The sequence below is a fragment of the Megascapheus bottae genome, chromosome 30, assembly GCF_031878675.1.
Source record: "Megascapheus bottae isolate mThoBot1 chromosome 30, mThoBot2.hap1, whole genome shotgun sequence".
Lineage (NCBI taxonomy): Eukaryota > Metazoa > Chordata > Mammalia > Rodentia > Geomyidae > Megascapheus > Megascapheus bottae.
Window position 1 is genome coordinate 11,566,897 of NC_143538.1, and position 18,588 is coordinate 11,585,484.

At 40.7% G+C, this 18,588-nt stretch overlaps 1 protein-coding gene across 1 annotated transcript in view; it reads left to right on the top strand.

Annotated features, from left to right (window-relative positions):
- Positions 1–18,588, top strand: part of Akap13 (A-kinase anchoring protein 13) — a 149,452-nt gene that overhangs the window by 44,903 nt on the left and 85,961 nt on the right. The window contains exons 4-6 of the mRNA XM_090321513.1: positions 4,913–5,209; positions 9,377–9,560; positions 16,506–16,701. Coding sequence (XP_090177639.1) covers positions 4,913–5,209; positions 9,377–9,560; positions 16,506–16,701 — 677 coding nt within the window. The remainder of the gene's footprint in view (positions 1–4,912; positions 5,210–9,376; positions 9,561–16,505; positions 16,702–18,588) is intronic.

Consider the following 18,588-nt stretch of genomic DNA (forward strand, 5'->3'; position numbering starts at 1 on the left):
TCCACTTATAGCTTAATAGGAAATGAAGTAATCCCCGGGTCATGCTTTAGCAGTTTTGTTTATCTGTAGCAGTTTTCGTTTCCATGGGTTGCAGATGCTTTATGCAGTGATAAGCACCCTGCAGGAAAGCTCTTCCAGCCTGAGGCAAACATACCTCTGCCTACAGGCTTAGAAATAGGTGGGATGAGTGCTTTTGAGAGGACCTTTAACTGTTAGTTGGTGTTACTCACCTAAGTGCTGCTTGTGGATTTGTTTATCCCCCTCCCCTTTTCTTTTTGTCAGTCCTGGGGCTTGCCAGTCAGGGCCTGGACACTGTCCTTGAATACTTTTTGCTCCAGTTCAGTGCTCTGCTATCTGAGCCACCGTGCTACTTCTGGCATTTTCTGTGTATGTGGTATGGAGGAATCGAACCCAGAGCTTCATGCATGCTAGGTGAGCACTGCCGCTAGGCTATGTTCCCAGCCCAGTTCTTCCCTTTTTTTTTAAAAAAAAAAAAAAAAAAAAGTTTTGTTTTCAACTGAACAGCATTCGGCACTGAAGCTTTGTTGGCCCAACCTGTCTGTACAGTACAGTGTAGTTAATGTCCTGCATGCACTATGTACAAAGGCAGTGGTCACAGGACTCATGCCTTAGAAAATAGTCATGTTTCTAGAGTTTACAGTGGAAGAAGTGTTATGTGTGCATGCGCAATAATTCTTGTATTATTACTAGGTTGATATTATGTAATGTTTCATTTTCAAATGTTAGTTTTTTCTCCTAGCTGCTTTTTTTTTTTGGCCAGTCCTGGGCTTGAGCTCAGGGCCTGAGCACTGTCCTTGGACTTTCTCAAGGCTAGAGCTCTACCACTTGAGCCTCAGCACCACTTCTGGCTTTTTTCTATGTATGTGGTACCGAGGAATCGAACCCGGGTCTTCATGCCTGCTAGGCAAGCACTTTAACCACTAGGCCAAACTCCCAGCCCTCCTAGCTGCTTTTTACAAAAGACTACAGGAATTCAAAATGAATCTTCAGAACCACTTCAGTATAATAGAAAACATTAATAAAAGACTAGCCCTGCCAGTCTGTGTGGTTGATTTCCAGACAGAAGGGTGAAGTACTTTGTTTTTCCTCAGTAGAAACTTACAGCTTACTCTTTAATGAAGTCTTATCCAAGAAATACTTAGTTCTCTGTTTCTCTTAAAACCTTTGATTTTTCTTTTGAAGAACAAATCTTTAATCATACCAAACAAATTGTAGACATGGCACATTTTACTTGTGATTCATAGTTTCTCCTTTAGATTGTGAGTTCATTCTGAAGGGAAAATATTGGACTAACAGTTGGACAGCTTTCCTAGATATCTATCAGGCCTCTCCTGGTCTGATGTCTGCCTGACACTCGTTTTAGTTATACACAAATAGAGCTGAGAATAGCTCCCATACACTCTTCCACTTGCTAATAGATTCCTCTGCCAAAGCAACAGAAAGACTTAGACATACTTGTGCTGCAAAATACCCACCCCCCCACTTCAATTTTAGGTCACCTTGACTCTTTTGCTTTTGGTTGCCCCTATCTCATTCTGCCCAAGCAACCAGTTATTTTAGCAGTCCCAGATCAAATTTGAGCAGCTACTTCTACAATTCACAGCTTTGAATAAGAATACTCCCTCTTTCCCTCTTTCCCTCTCTCCCTCTCTCCCTCTCTCCCTCTCTCCCTCTCTCCCTCTCTCCCTCCCTCTCCTTCTCTCCATATATTTATAAATGTATGTATATTTATACATACATACAGAAGGTGATTATATAGATCAATACATGATGTTTACTTCTGGTGTGACTCCGTTCCTGATTGAAGTTTTCATGCTTCTCATCTTTGCAGAGGTTTGGGGAAGTAGATTTGGTAAAGAATAAGGACTGTTTCCATGGGTAAGGGCAGTCGGTATAACCATTGCAGGTTAGTGCAATATTTTCTCTTAAGACCCACTCAGATTACATATTGAAAGTAGAATTCAATCTAGATCCCAAATTATTTACATTATTGTAAGATTGTGAAATTTGTGGTTTTACTGTCCATTGATATTTAATCATATCTACCTCATGTGACTTGTGAGAATTCAGAAATTTGTTGAACTGAAAAAATGATACTATGCTGTAGTTTTGTTAGAAGCCTGAATCATAACATTTTTATCTTAAAGTAATTCTTCTGAGACATAAACTCCCTTGTCTTATTTGGAAATAATGTGATGCTATGAATCTTGATCCCACTTGGTCCCAGAGTGTCACCTACACCTTGTTTGGGTCTTCCCTATGGATTGTGGATGGTAAAATGCTGAAAAGTTGAGATTCCTGTTTGTCTTCACCTTCTAATTATGCTACCTAAACTTGATGGGTGTCCAATGGTTGAACCAAATGGAGGTACAAGTTACAGAACATTTTTTTTTAATTAGTGTCCATTAGTTGTATAAAGGAGCTTTCATTGTGACATTTCCACACAGGTAAACAACCTGATCCCTCTCCCCCCTTCTACTCCCACCTCTTCAAACCATCTTAGCAGGCTTCACTGTTCTGTTTTCAAACATGAAAACTAGGTGAAGCAAGCCCACCTTCTCTCATGTTGTTGCTCAGTCCTCGGCAGTCCTGTTGGTGCTCTCCCTGAATAGGGCTTGTTTTCCTTTCCTTCCTGGTTTTCTTTTTTAGTGTGTGTGAATTACACCAAGACATTTCGTTCTGGAGTTTCAGACATACATACGTTAGGGTTTGCTCAGGAGAACCCTCTCTGCTGCTCCCTTTTCCACTTCTCCCCTACCCTTTATTGATCAGCTTCTGCTGAGGTTCCTTGTCTTCATACGCATTTGTATTCGCTGTAGCTCAACATTCTTCACCCTACACGTTTCTTTTTTCTTCTCTCTCTCCTTCTCATCTTCCTATGTAGTCCCAGAATTAGAATCCTGTTCTCTGTGTGTATACATGTGTGTTTGTAAATTACATGTGCAGGTATGTGTACATACATATACTTCCTAGGTAATGTCTTTCAGACCTAACTTCAACATTTGAGCAAAAATATACAATTTGTAGCTTTTGAGTTTGGCTTATCTCAATCAACAGATGTTACAGAACATTTTAAAGTTAATACTCTCTGCCAGGAAAGTATTCAAGTCAACTACCAGAAATCAGTTGGCATATTTCTGCTAACATTAATGTCTGTGTTCAGTAAGCTCACTGCCTTTAAAGAAAACTTTTAAGTTTTTTTTTCTTAATGTTATTTCAGATAGGAAATGTGCAAATTCCATGTACATATGGAATTGCTGGTGCAGACGATGCTCCGGCTTTCTGTAGCCTTCCCAGAAGGAATTCAGCTCAGGAGGCAGTGGGTGAGCCTCAGGGAGCTAGGTGTGGAGATGGGCCCTCATGGTCCTCAGCCTGTTGATCTAGATCCATAGCCATGTGGCGTGTCCTTCCAAGTGCAATGAGGCCTCCTCCACAGCACTTACGCTCTTCGCTTCCTTCTTCTGTTCACATTCACACAATGGGGCAGCGGCGGAGACTTGGAATGGTGGCTTCTGCTTCCACGTATCTGTGACTTTGGGCTTGTCCCTTTACTCTTTGAAGTTTCAGTCAGATGCCCGATATGTAGCGGGTACTTGGTTAGTGGCTATTTAATTCCGGCCTAGAATTACAGGGCAGTGAGAAATTTTGTTTACCACAAGGCAAAGGACTTAAGGAGGATCCTAGGGGAAAGGTAAGTAGAAAAATCTCTGCCTACTTGGCAAAAACTTCAGTTTTCTCTGTCAAAAAGAGTAGAATGCTTAGTTTGTTCTGAGTCTGAAATGTCTCTTGCTTATGCTTGTGGAGTGGGAATGCAGACTTGAGGACCACTTAGAGGGTCTCTGCTGTGTTGCTGCACTGTGGAGGTAGTATGTATATGAGGTAGACCAAGAGAACTGAATGCCCAGGGCCAATCAGGCAGAGTGTGGCATGATGTCATTTTGTTTTTTTTTTTTTAAACTCAGGTATTTTATAGAAGAGTGCTGGTTAGTGATGGGTAATTAACCATGCACATGTGATTAGCTGATCGTATTTGAAAGTGGAGAAGAAACATTCACGCTTTCTTGAGTATGATCTGTGGATTGGAAGTGTCTCATTAATTCTAAAGGTTAAAAATCTGGGGGGAAAAAAAAGAGTCTTGATTCTCCAGAAATACTTTGCGCACAGGAAGTTGGTGCCATGAAAGCTTCGTATTTGGTTTAGGCTGGTCAGGTTGGGGGGCTGTTGTGGGTTACTCCCAGTGTCGAGGGTTAGGCATCTTCTGCATCTGCGTCATATTTGCTTTTTCTGGACTGGGCTTCCAGCCACAGCATTGCACCATCCTTATTTGGCTCAGGTGAACGCAGTGAGCAATTATTGTTTATTTGTTAGGTGGAGGTGGGCTAATGATAACAAGGTGAAATCAGGTAGATTGGTGCTTTGCAAAGTGCCTTGTCATTTGGACTGAACACCAGTAGTTGACCATCATAGCCTGGTCTCTCTGTCAGTTATTAGTATAGGTGTGGTTAAAGCTGGGGTGTATAGTTCCGTACTGTGTGTTAAGGGGCCTATATTTGCATGGTCACAACTTAAAAAGCCAAAAATAGTTTTAAGAACTTGGGGAGTGTGGCCTAGTACCAGAGTGCTCGCCTAGCATGCACAAAGACCTGGGTTTGATTCCTTGGAAGTGGTGCTGTGGCTCAGGGGGGCAGAGTACTACCCTTGAGAAAGCCCCAGAACAGTGCTCAGGCCCTGAGTTCAAGCCCTAGGACTGGTAAAAATAAACCCAAGCACACACACAAAACAAGAACTTGGGGAGCTACTGTCAGGCCCCCGCCCCTGCCCCCACTTCCCTAACCTCTTTTGTCGGGGGACTCTGTAAGGCTGTTTCCTTTGTTGTCTACATTTTCTTTAGGTCACAACTGCTGCGAGACAGTGAAGGTGCTGCTCTGTGCCTCCAAGGAGGGCCTTCCTGTGTTTGTAGTGGCGGAAGAAGACTTCCGTTTCGTCCAGGATGAAGTCTGTGATGCGGCTCGGTTCCTGGCAGCCAGTGCTGGCGACCAGCAGGCCCTAAACTTCACTCGCTTTCTTGACCGGTCAGGACCCCCATCTGGAGATGTGAATCCCCTCGATAAAAAGGTCGCACTGGCCTTCAGACACCTGAAGTTGCCCGCAGAGTGGAATGTTTTGGGGACAGACCACACTTTGCATGGTGAGAATTTATGTGGCTCGCAAACAGACGCTGTGTTTGGACCCTTCTGTTTTCGTATGGGGTTCCCTTAATAATATGGTTGTCCTACTCAAGTGTTCCACAGTGGGTGAGCAAATGGTAGAACTACTGTAGCACAGGAGCCAAGTAGCCGGGAAGGTGTCAGTTCAAGCTGTTTGGAAATGACCCAAGTAGAGACGGGCACATTACCTTCTGCAGATCTGGATACTCCTCAAAGGTTTTCCCACATAATCATGCTTGTAATGGATGATATTATTAGATGTCATGATCATACATATACATATTTTTAAGTGAAACAAAAAAAACTGGGTTCTGTAAATAGCATCTGGTTTCTATCTTGAATGTAAATCTAACTACAAAGTCTAGAAGTCACACAGTGATGAAAATGTTTGCTTTAATACTGATGAAAGGATAGTTGGAAATCTGTGTGGCCATTCTAGGAAAGTTTCACAGTATTTGGTAAAGTTAAAGGCACATTTATTGTCTGACCTGCCAGTCCCATTTTGGGTATATATTAGAGAAATGAAAACTTACATTGACCAAAAAGTCTGTATGCACATATGCCTGCATCTGTATTAGTCATAATCACCACCAATAGAAACAGCCCCTCTACAATTCTGATACAGGGTAGAATACTATTTAGCGATTAAAATGGAGCAAACCTACAACTTGGATGTGTTCTGAATGTATTTTGCTAAGTAAGTCAATTTCCAAGTATTACTGTTACGTGGCTCCATTTACTTGATATTCTGGAAGCAATAGAATTACAAAACAAATTGACTTTAAAAGAATATCAGGAGGGAATTCTTTGAAGGTGATGATTATTTTGTATTTTGTTCGTGGTAGAGGCTATCAGAATCTGTGAATGTGTTAAAAATTTATGGACTGTCAATCTCCTTGAAGGAAATTTCATTGTGTGTCCATTTAAAAGAGTAATTAAATAGCAAAAGTAATTGAACAGGTTAAGTATTTACCATGAAATGTATACAAGAGATTGGTAAGACAGCATCTGGGACCAGGAATCTGATTTCAGGTGTTCACTTCCGTCCTTCAGTGTGGGTTGTTCTCTTAGTTGTGGATTAGCATCCAGAAACCCTTGGTATGATCAGAACATATGAACACCTGGTTAAGAACTTAACCAAACCAAGGGTCCAACCAACTGCACATTGGCTACTTTTAGAGGAAAAGGTTTGAAATAAGCTGGGTGGCTGGGTTGAGAGTACAGATAAATAGGGAGCCTTTTTACATAAGAGGACTTCCTGCTCACAGGTACACAAAGGCATGCAGGAGATTTACAGCTAATCTCCAATTCTTGTTGTTGAGATGCAGTGTTTGCTTTTTAGCTTTTTGTCCAGGTCAGTGGTTCCTTTGACAGTAGCTCATATTTCTCCCCAAGAAACAGTACATACGACTACCTAATTACAGCATTTACATGTAGAATGTTCCACGGTCTCCTTCAGCTTCCTGCAGGAACACGAAATTGTTTTGACTTCAAGCCAGTTTGTGGTGAAAAGTTCTAAAGTCTTTGACTCCACTAATGGGTAGGTAGGGGAGGGGCTTCCATGTTTTGATTGGAGTTTGAATTAGTATAGATAGATGCATTTGTTCAAGTGTTACCAGACGTCTCCTCTTACCATTTGCAGGACTGCTGTGTATGCAATTGGCTTTAAAATTGTAACTATGTTATTGAACTCTGATTAATGATACCCTTGCAGAAGTGTATCAGTAGTTTGAAATGCATAAAAAAATAAGATGGATTGCTAAGTGTGTGGACAGAAAGTTGAGTAGATAAATAATCAGGAAATACAGAAAAACATTTATTGTAGGAGGTAGGTTGGTGTGCATTTATATGGTTATTATGTAATTCTCTCTAGTTATTTACATATTTTAAGAATAAGAAAATGTTGGTAGGTACTTGAGAAGATGCTTCTGAAGACCACATAATGAGGTTATTTGTGTGGTACCCCTCTCCCTGCTTTTAAGCCAAAATAGATATACTGGAGTAATGAAAAGGATATAGTTTTTAAAGTTACGAGTTTCATAGGTCCTGATTCTGGCTGACTTATTTAGTTGTGTAGTCCTGGATTCATCTGCACAATGAAGATAATGAACTCTCATCAAGTTTTTGGGAAAAATGTACAGAACCTCTACAGAGCTGTGTGGACTACAGTCGGAACATAGTGAACCCTTATACACAGAATTCCAACCTGTTGAAGGAGACATGGCCCATACCACGAGAAGCTTCAGAGAGAGACTTAGAGACGATGTAGTGCAGGAGCCAACATGCCAGATTCTGAGCAGGTGTACACTTTGGCTCATAAATGCCATGCTGAGTCAAAGCAAACAAGGGACAGAAAAGGGTGGGGACTGAAGGGAAAGCCACTTCAGGGAGGAGTCATCTGGTAGGCTGGAATGAACTGGCTCTAACAAAAATACGTATTTTCCTGGTCAAAGCCTTACTGGTTCTTCTGTTTTTGGTAAGGGTGTTGGAATACAGTGAGCATCTGGATAAAACAAGTTAGAGGGTGATACCTGAATCATTTCCAGGAGTTCCTCCTGTCCTTTCTACCTCTGTAGAGCTTCCACCTACACATAGCCTTCATTTTTTCTGAAGCATTGATTTATCTATTGGTATTTTTGTTTTGTGGTGCTGAGTATAACCCAGAGCCTAGTGCAATGTAGGTAAGTACCATTCCTAATCTACATCTTCAGCCCCTAGAGCACTGATTTCTTTCTTGCCCCAGGCTGCTCCTTACACGGTCTATAAATCCAGAGTCAGTCTATGTATATAGGTGCACAGGAAAACACAAAATGCGAAAGATAAATTTTACTTTCAAGAAAACTTACTTTAGAAAGGAGACTACACTCATCCACCGGTAACCTTAGGACACAGTGCAGTTCAATATGAAATTAGAGCTCTAGAAACATGTTCATGGCTCTTGTGATACTCATATTCTGAAGCATTTGAGGATTTCAGAGTAAGAGGAAACACTGGGTCTAAGAAATCAGAGTGCACAGCGAAAAAAGGGGGAGCCAAGGGCAATCATGAAGAATGAGAGACAAACGGGAGCCGGAGGAAGAAGGCAGGACATCCTGGACTTGAGTAATGCGCAGGGGAGCACATACATCAGGCCCCAGTGGCCTTTGCTCCTGTCACCTTGGGTGGGCACAAGAGAATGCTGAATAGAAGACAGAGTGCTGCTAGTGGACCTATGGTGTGATTTGCCGTTCAGGGCCAAGAACGGAGTAAAGAACAGAACTGGCATTTAATGAGTACTTGCTTTAGCTTGGTCAATAATCCCAGCATTTCACCTGTGCCCTCTCATTTGCTCTGATACCTTGGAGCGTGTGATGGTGTCTCACTCTAACACGGGGAAAGTGAAGCTCAGAGTAGGCCCGTGAATCAGGTCTCGTCATACAGATGCTAAATACCAGGTTTGAACCCAGGTTGGCCTGACTCCAAAGCTCTTCCTCTTTCCATCAAAGTGACTTAGTATGCCAAGAAGCCTTAATTTTAAGCAAAGCTCACGCACATTTTCCTTTCTTAACTTATTAATATATTGTCTTAAAGTTGGTCTTCATTAGGCCAGGAAAAAAAAAGAAAATATTTTTCTCATTAAACAAACAAAAGCCGGCAGTGGCAGCAGTCTTGATGTACTTTTAATAATGTGAGGGAACTAAAAAGACCTGCGTGTACTTAACAAGTAAAACCAGTTTGTAGTGTTTTACTAGCCAACTCCTGTCTGAGTGTTCTTTTTAAAAGTAATTATACCCTTGAAGAAACACCCATCTTAAGTCCTAACAGCTCTTAACTCCCCACCCCCTCCCTGCCTGGATGTCTGTCTTGTGAGCCTGCATTCACTTCAGTATTTCTTTTTGCTTTAAAGGAAAATGGCCTATGTGGAGCTGCCTCTTGTTGAAGAGTGTGCTTCCAGGATTTTTTTTTTCTTCCGGTTTTGTTTTGTCTTGGCCTGTCAGCCAATTCTACCTGATCATAATTAAGTTGTTCACTAAATATTGTCCTGTAGATCCTGAATATAGGATTGTAGACAGTTGGAAGCAGTGTATCTACCTGACTTGTCCTTTCCTTTGTCTTTCTTGGGTAGTAGTTGTAATTCTATTACTTTTTCATGCTCTTCCCATCTCCAGATGGTACCCCCCGGGAGACATTGATGCATTTTGCTGTACGTCTGGGGCTGCTTCGGTTAACTTGGTTCCTGTTACAGAAACCAGGTGGCCGTGGAGCTCTGAGCATCCACAACCAGGAAGGGGCAACGCCCGTGAGCCTGGCCTTGGAGCGAGGTTATCATCAGCTGCACCAGCTCCTAACTGAGTAAGTGCTCTTTCTCCCTTTTCTCCTCCCTCTTCTCACTAGCCCCACCCCAGGTTGTCCTGGTACAGCCCACTTGGCTTCTCAGTGTGCCATTGGCATGGATTAAAGCCTCAGCTCTGTACCTTGCTGCTGCTGCTGCTGCTGCTGCTGCTGGATTGCAAGCTGTCTGTGAGACACAAACGTAAGTCATGTTAACCTTTTCTCTCCTCAGCCTTCTGGAGGCTTCGATACTTTATTGAAGACTCAAGATGGGGGCTAGCAGGAATTAGCAATGTATACCATTTGTCCTGTCTTAGTATAAGAGGAAGCACTCTTTGCTGTGTGTGTGCGTGCACACGCGCACGCACACAAACACACATACACACAGAGTTTTGCCTGGTACGTCTCAAGACTTGAAAGAATTGATTGGAAACCATTGCTTTGATATTGTAATCACATACAGAAAAATTGACAAATGATTTGAGGGTTTGTTTAAATATGATTGTACTGAATAGCTACATTTAGAGCAGTGGTTTCATATGAATAGCAGTAAAATGAAGCTGAGTTGTTTTGGGAATGTGCAGTGGGAAATCCTGTTTGTCTTTGGGTTCAATTGTTAAGATGTCTGACTCCTTAAAAAGGCCTTCAGAGGAAGGTTGTTAGTCAAAATATTTTGAGTTCCTTTTTCCCCCCTTGTACAAATAGAGAAATCAATGTATTAGAGCAGTGATGCTTTTCATTGGAATGTTTATCAAACACAGAAGCTTCAAGAATAGTTTGCCCTTTTCAACTAGTTTTATTTTTTATTACTTTTATGATTATCTTTTATATCACATTGTCTTAATAGGAATTAACCCCACTGGATATGTGTTCTTTAGCAATTGAGGGACCCCTTTAAAAAAATTGAGGCTGTATTTCCAAATTCTTAGGTATTTTGTGCATACCAGATGAGTTGTGTGTTCTGTGGCTTCCTTTTTAACTGCTTGTGAATCAGGTAGATCAAGAGGCACCTCAGAGTCTAAGCACAGTGTGTTTGTGTAGTTGTGCCTGGTTTCATTTGCCAAGCATATAACTTTCCCAGGCAGGCTAGATAGCAGGCTCCTTGCTGACTCTAACCTCATGGGTGCTGTGGTTGCCTTGGTGGTAGGTGGGGCAGCCTTCATCTCAGGTGAGCTTTGGATACCTGAGCTGTCCTGTGACAGTATTCCAGAGAGGGATCCCCTCTGTCCTTCACACTTCCCATCTGGCCAGGGATTACATTCACTCTGCTGTTGGTCTCATGGTTTCTGGAAGGGAGTCCTCATTCCAGAGGTCTGTATAACTGTTTAGTTGTAGTTGTCTGGCTGGGAAGCAGATTTAGTTAAGGACTGCCATCCAAATGGGGCAATAAAATGATTATGACAGCTTCATTATATGCCTGGACCAGAATGGCACAAGACTGTTACTGCAGCATGGCTTAGAAAACTAGAGTACATTTGGTTATTTTGGGAGAAGAGGTTTTGTCCTACTTCTGTTACGTGTGGAAAACCTGATTCTTTCCTTTAGCAGGAAAACTGGTAGGGGAAAGCCAACTTGAGAAACTGCCATGTAGAAGACTTTGATAGGAGAGCATGAGCTCCTTGCTGCAGTTCTATCCTTTAGCTTGACTTCTGCTGGACTCTTTAACTACAGGGAAAAATGCTGGGTCAGGGCTAGCAACTAAAATGTAAGGAGGCCATTCTTCATACCCTCAGTGTCACTGTTAATACTGGAGGACTTGGCTAGAAGTTCAATCCTCATGAGTCAGGAAAGATGATGATGTGATGACAGTGGTGGTGATAGTTTTCCTAAACACACACACACACACACACACACACACACACACACACACACACACACGTTTCAGATATTTTCAGGTTTGTAGTTCATAACTCTCACCAATATCCATTATTTCTAGAGGTTTTTCATGACTCCAAATAGAAACTGTAAATCCAGAAGCTATTAACTTAAGTCTCTTTTCTCCATATCACCTCTGATCTATGTTCTGTCTCTAAGAACTTCCTATATTCTAGTTACATCTTGTAAGTGAGACTTCAAAAGTGATTCTCAGATCTCAGCCTCCTGAATAGCTAGGATTATGGGTGCGAGCCAGTGGCACCTGGCTTAATGCCACCATCTTTAGAAAAAGGTTTCTTAAGAATTCTAGCTGTGGAGTGTTGATACAAAGTGCTGAAATATTTCCATTGCTCCAAGAGCTAGTTTAAAATTATTTGTCTTTGGAAACTTTATCTCATTTTTAGTATCAGTCCAACAAATCTTGATTTGCTGAATGCCTACACTAGAAACTACAATGGGCACATTGCAGGTATTATTTTAGCCTTACTATGACCTCCCTGAAGTGGGTGCTTTTTGTGGATGAAATGTGGCAGCTCAGCGAGCTAAATCCATAGCCCCACCCTATTGAGAGAGTGGCAGAGTTACTCTTCTAAGTATGTGTATGTAATTCCAATGCTCACATTCTTTCTTTCACAGAACTGACAGAAGAGATTCAGTAAGAGACCAGTAGAACTCAGGATTAAGTGCTACTTAATTAGGACAGGGTCATATGCTTTCCATGTAGTCCTGATCTGTTTTCCTGAGGAAACTAAAGCATCTTCTATGATAACTTGGCTTTGCTCATCAATGGTTGGTTACAATCAAGCTATTGTTTTACGTATTGATTCTCATAGAGCCTTGCAAGTGGGTAGATTATTACTGCCCATGTTCTATAGTTGAGGAAACAAACTAGAGAAGTGAAGTGTCAGAAGCTTGCTAAATAAGAGAACTAGGTGTAAGCCTGAGGTTCCCTGGTGTCCAGGATAAGGAGGAACATGTGGATAGCCCTCAAGGGTTCAAACACGGATTACTGTAGCAGGCAGTATTGGCCCCTCTCAGAGGACTCACGGCTGTAGGTTCTCAAGTCTCTGACACCTGGGTTCAGTCAGGTGGTAGAGTAACTACTATAGTGACCTGTTTCACAATGGAGCCGAGTACTGTTGTGTAAGCTGTTTTGTCAGCTGAGTGATTTCCTTTTGGGGGTCCTCTTCACATCATTGACAGAGGGGTCTTCAGTAGCTGACTCGGCATAAAACCAGATGGAGCTTTTGCTTTTGTTTAAGGGGGAAAGAATTTAGTTTAGAAAGTCAGAGAGCACGACTTGGAATGCCTTGACATGTTCCTGCCCAGTCATGTGACACAGTGTCATGTCTACCCTTCTGTCCATCCCTCTTACCTCTTTTGTGACTAGGTCATTTGGGTGTTTGTGTTTTGGTAAACGGATGAGGCAGGAGTGCAAGGAAACCAGCAGTGGGCGGGCAGTGCTGTAATGTGCTGAGCGACTCCTGGGCCCTGCTTCATTTTGCACACTGGGCTTCCCCCAGGCTGCGGTTGTGTTCTCTTTTGGGCAGCTCTCAGAACCTTGAGGTGTCGCCGGCACGTGCAGTGTTCATCCCGAGGGAAACTGAACTGCTGGCCCCAGGTCATGGGATTGATAAGCTATCCTTGTTCACGAGATCACTTTTTTCATGTTGAAGGGGGAGCAGCTCATTCCCACTGTGCTCCAATCGCACATGCGCCCCTCAGCCACTCTAGCGCCGTGTCACTGGAGTGTGGGTGGTTTTGTAAGCCCCATAGAGGTTTTGCAATGTGATGGTGATAGGGTTTCATGGACAGTATCGCAATAACCTTCAAATAAGGAACTGCTGCAGTTTCTTGTCAGAAGTGTGACTCAGAGTAAAAGAGGTCCTTTGAGAGGGCTGACCTGACTGCTTTTCTTCTTCACTCTTAAAGCTACATACAGCATGAAATAGGATGGGCTTGCGTTATTCCTGGTGCCTGGGTAGATACGTGTGAGTATCAGCTTTCACACAGATGCATTGGGGTCTTGTTTGTTTTCTGACTTTTTTTTTTCTGGCTTCTTGCTGTGATTGACCAAGAGGCAGTTTTGTACTTCCTTGCAGGACTAGTGTCATTAGGATTTGAAAAGTGTTTTCTTTATACTTAATTTGACTGCATGTTACAGCGTTTTCTGGAGTTGGCAACGTGCTGGGCAAGGTGAGAAGCAGGAGGTTGGTTGGTTGATTCTTGCATAGCAGGTAGGCTGCTAGAAAGTTAGTTGGAATTTACTCTGGGCTTACTTAATTTTGTTGTACCACACATGTAAACTCTGAATCTTGGGGCAGCCACAGATGCCCAGTTTGAATCCTGTAGTCCTGTAAGGAATGATTGCTAAATTGTGTTATTCTACAGTTTCATGAAAATAGAAACTACCTAATATACCTGATTGACTTCTTACAGCTTATTCTGTCTAGTTGAGTGCAGCTGTAATTTGAAGCTGTTGTGGAGGTAGTTACCGAAGTTAGTGAAAAGAGGAAGCTCAGTTTTAGAATTGGGTCTGAATTTAAGTTCTGAACATTCTTCTTACTAGCCTTTTATTTTTTGGCAACTTACCTCTCTACTCTGGTTTTCCTAATATGCAAAATGTGAATATGCTGGCATTTGGAGTTCTGATAATTAAAGATATATGATGTTCTCTGGCTCCAAACAAAGTAGGTAATATTGCCGACTCCCCCGGCCTGCCTCTTACTATTTTGTGGTGGGCCACTCAGAACAGTATCCTGTTACCATAGATCTTTGCTTCTGTCATGAAGTGGAAAGAAAAATAATCTTGGTTCTTCATAAATAGTTTGAGAAATTTTCTCAGTATACAGGGCTATTATCTGGGAGAGAAAAATCAGTAACATGTTTCTGTAAAAGTGGCAAATTAGAGGAGAGCTAAAAAGTCACATGTAGTTGAAAAACACATTGAATCTTTATTGTGACTTTATTGGTCTAGATTATCTATTTTGGTCATAAATTATGAAAGATGTCTGATGATGGCAGTGGGCTCTATAAAAACCCATATAAGGTGATTAGAAGTTTATTGTACTGCTTAAGTTAAAGTTGTCATATTAAAACTTAATGATAGTAACCTCATATCTGAAGGTACAGGTTCTACCCAGACTAATGAGAAAAATTTTCTTCCTTCCTGAACCAGAAACTCTAGTTTGTACATTGGTGAGGTTACCTCATGGTGATTAAACTTATTGATTTCTGTCAGTATTAAAACTGTAATCATTGAATGGTAGAATCTTCACAGTTGAGACTTTATCAGCTGACTTTATTATTAATCAGTACACTAGAATTAGTTCATATTTAATGCGTATTCTTTCTATCATGTTAAGTTTCAAATAATTTTTAGTAGTAAGTTATTTCTACCATGATCAACTTGTGTTAGTGGACTTATAGGGTCACTGATTCTGTTTTGTGTTTGCTGCTCAGTGAGAATGCTAAAGAAACGTTGGCATTATAGAGATAAGCCTGCCTTTTCTCTGATCTATCTCCATGCTTGTGGATTGGACTTTACTTCATGATCTGCTTTATGTTACCAGTTTGGTATTACTTTACCCAAGATAATCATAATGTAAGCCTTCTAAATACCTTAAAATTTGTTATGGTCTTGACAGTATGTTAATGAGACTTTAGTACTGAAGTCATGGTAGTAAAACTAGCTCATGTGAACCAGTAGTTTCAATATCACTACTTTGATGACCTGCTCTATTTAACTTTCACATATGTGAAACATGCAACAAGTAGAAAGTAAATACTGTGAAGAAAATAGGACAGATGTTTTTGATTCACTTGCAAAGAATTTCAGGAGACAGTGGCTAGGTTTATGTTACAAAGCATTAAAAGATACAGATTTCTGAAGTGTTAAGCCATCTCATGTTTTCAGATAAAATCATATGCTGAAGCAGTTACTATGATGATAAAGTCAGTAGAACATGGATAAAGCCTTGCTTTCTCTCTGTATACCCATCAGAACAGGTAAGCTGTGAGGCTCATACTTAGAACCCAGGTGTACTGAAATGTTCTATAATTTCCAAAGCACATTTTCTTTCTGTATAACTATCCCGTTTCCATTTGAAAGTCATTCTCCATGTTCAGTCTACTTTAGACTTGTAAAATAACTACTCTGCCTTATCTTGAGTAGAAGGTCTTCCCATGTCTATAGATGGTAATTAAGTTGTCCTTCAGCCCTGTATTTCTGCTTGGGTACTTTCCAAATTTACCTTGGGAAATGTGCACAAAGATATTATTGTAGTCGAATCAAGTCTGGCAGGATAGAAAGGCATCCCTACAAATGCAATAGAAATTCTGGTGGTTTTATTTGGCAAATGAGAAGATCTCTGCTGATACCTTCTAAAAAATGAGTGAAAAGGAGATACGCAGATGGAGGAATATAAATCTAAAGTACTGGAGGAAGGTCTGTAGAAATATCTTCTAGGGCTGGGAGTTTGTCCTAGTGGTAGAGTGCTTGCCTAGTATGCACGAAGACCCGAGTTCGATTCCTTGGTACCACATACATAGAAAAAAAGCCAGAAGTGATGCTGAGGCTCAAGTGGTAGAGTGCTAGCCTTGAGAAAGTCCAAGGACAGTGCTCAGGCCCTGAGCCCAAGCCTAGGACTGACAAAAAAAAAAAAGAAATATCTTCTATTCCTTTTATTTTTTTAATATCCCATTGAGAAAACTACCATTATGAAGAAAAGAATGGGTATTTTTTAATAATTGTTCCAATTGTATAGTGCAGCGTAATTTCAGTACTACATGAAGGCAGTACCGAAGTCTCATTCATATTACACCAAAATCAAGATCAAACTTCAAAGTACAAAAGGCTGATATTATGATTGACTCAAATGAAGTGGTATCAAATTGATGACAAAACAGATCATGGAGAAAAATCCAGCCCACAAATATATGTATCTAGCTATATGTTTGTAGTTACATATAAACAGGATCTTTGTTGTACCTCCCCATAAACAGGTTAGACATGAAATATTATGCTTACAAGGGTTACACTTACTGCCTGGGAGGAAGAATATATATTAATGAGAGATTGCTTGCCTTCAGGGAGAATGCTGGAGAGCCAGATTCCTGGAGCAGTTTGTCCTATGAGATACCTTATGGAGATTGTTCTGTGAGGCATCACCGAGAGTTGGACATCTATACGTTGACCTCTGAGTCGGAATCGCATAATCTCCCTTTTCCTGGAGATAGTTGTACTGGACATATTTTTAAACTTATGAATATCCAACAGCAGCTGATGGTAAGGCGAAGTTTTCACTTTAATTTAATGTGTATTACACCCATATACCCCCCACTCTCTCTCTCTCTGAATCTTGCCATACTTACATATATAACAATACTTCTGTCTAGGATTGTGAAACCTGTAAGGCAATATTAGTAGTATTAGGTGTTACTGCTACCTAAGATAGAGAGCTGGCATTGGGGTTGTAGCATTAGGGGGCTGAGATTTTCTTTTTGTTTTAGTTGATTTTTGCCAGGTTTCTGAAGTAATGAAACCTCCTCATATACACATCGAATATGCAGAAATATGCAGCCACACAACTAAGCTTTCCTGGCATTTCTCTGTGTTTGGTTTAACTGTAGAATTAAGGAAGGACAGTTACCGAGAGCCACAACCAAATCTACTCAGTAAAGCCTCTTCACACTTATTTTACTGAGTTACAATTATGGAACTATATTTAAACCGATAGTTATATGGTTAAAAGATCACTAAGAAAATAAACGTTTTGTAATTCATTCAAGTCTTGAAGATGAAGTTGCTGCCAGACATAAAAACATTATAGACTCCCTGGTAGCATTTATTACAAATAATATAGACGTCATATGGATGCATCTCCGTAACAACATTTTTCCAGCCAGCCTATTTCGGAGTTGATTTGATTTAGGAACAGCTTGATGGTGATTGTGTTTGAGGTCATGTTGGTTTAGTTCAGTGCTAGACACTTCTTTGGGAACATGTATTGTTTTTGTGAGACATTCAGGCCAAGTAACTCCATAGCAGGGTTTATGTTACACCTGCCTTTGCCTTTTAGAATCACTTTCGTCTCAAAGCAATCATGTCATTTTTCTTTGAGTGAAAGTCATATTTTTCTCTTAATATCTTCATCCTAAGTAAATGAGAATCTGTGTGAAAATAGCAATTTGCAGATGTCAAAGCTACCTGTGAGTAATGGCTGACAGAAAAACAATGAGAAATTAAAAATGTGGGAAATGCATGTGCAGGAGCTTCTAAAATTCTCTAACGAGCACTCCTTGTTTCTCTAGTTCTCTCTCTTGAAAGTTCAGCCTTCATGAACTATGATGACCTGCTGTCATATTTGTTATACATGGAAAAAAAAAAGCCAGTTTTGTATATGTGTAAGGAAACTAGTACACAAGTGTTTACGGAAACTAGCACACTCATTTTTAGTGAAAATGCATTTCTTCCTGTCCTATATTAAATGAACTTTGGTGAAAATTTAAGTATTGTGTATTTACGGTATAAGCAGATGATCCAGAGGAACATGTCTGAGATAATTATTGGAGAAGATCAAATAATGACTGGAGAACCAACCAGAGGTTTTAAGTTAATTTTATGTATTAAGAAAATAGTAGCATTGGGGCTGGGAGTTTGGACTGGTGGTATAGTGCTTGTCCAGCATGCATGAAGACCCAGGTTTGATTCCTCAGTACCATATACATAGAAAAAAGGCAGAAGTGATGCTGTAGCTCAAGTGGTAGAAAGGAAAATAATAGCATTACAAGGAGTGATTAAATTGTGCTATAAATCTAAATTTGTTTTTTTTCTACATTTTCCTAAGCCTTGTTCATACAAATAAGGGATTTTTGCATAATTATAATCTTGGATAACTATAAACTTAATTTTCCCAACATTGTTAATATTTTTTTGTTTGTGCTGCGATTGTCATAGATAGTTACCATTTCTATTATAGTAGGGTAGAATCCTTTCACCCAGTTGACTGTATTTTTTTCTTTTTTTGTTGGTTGTGGGACTTGAACTCTGGGCCAGGGCATGTCCCTGAGTTCTTTGGCTCAAGTGTACCAATACCCCTTGAGCCACAGCACCACTTCCAGTTTTCTGGTGGTTAAATGGAGATAAAGAGTTTCGTGGATTTTTGTGTCCAGG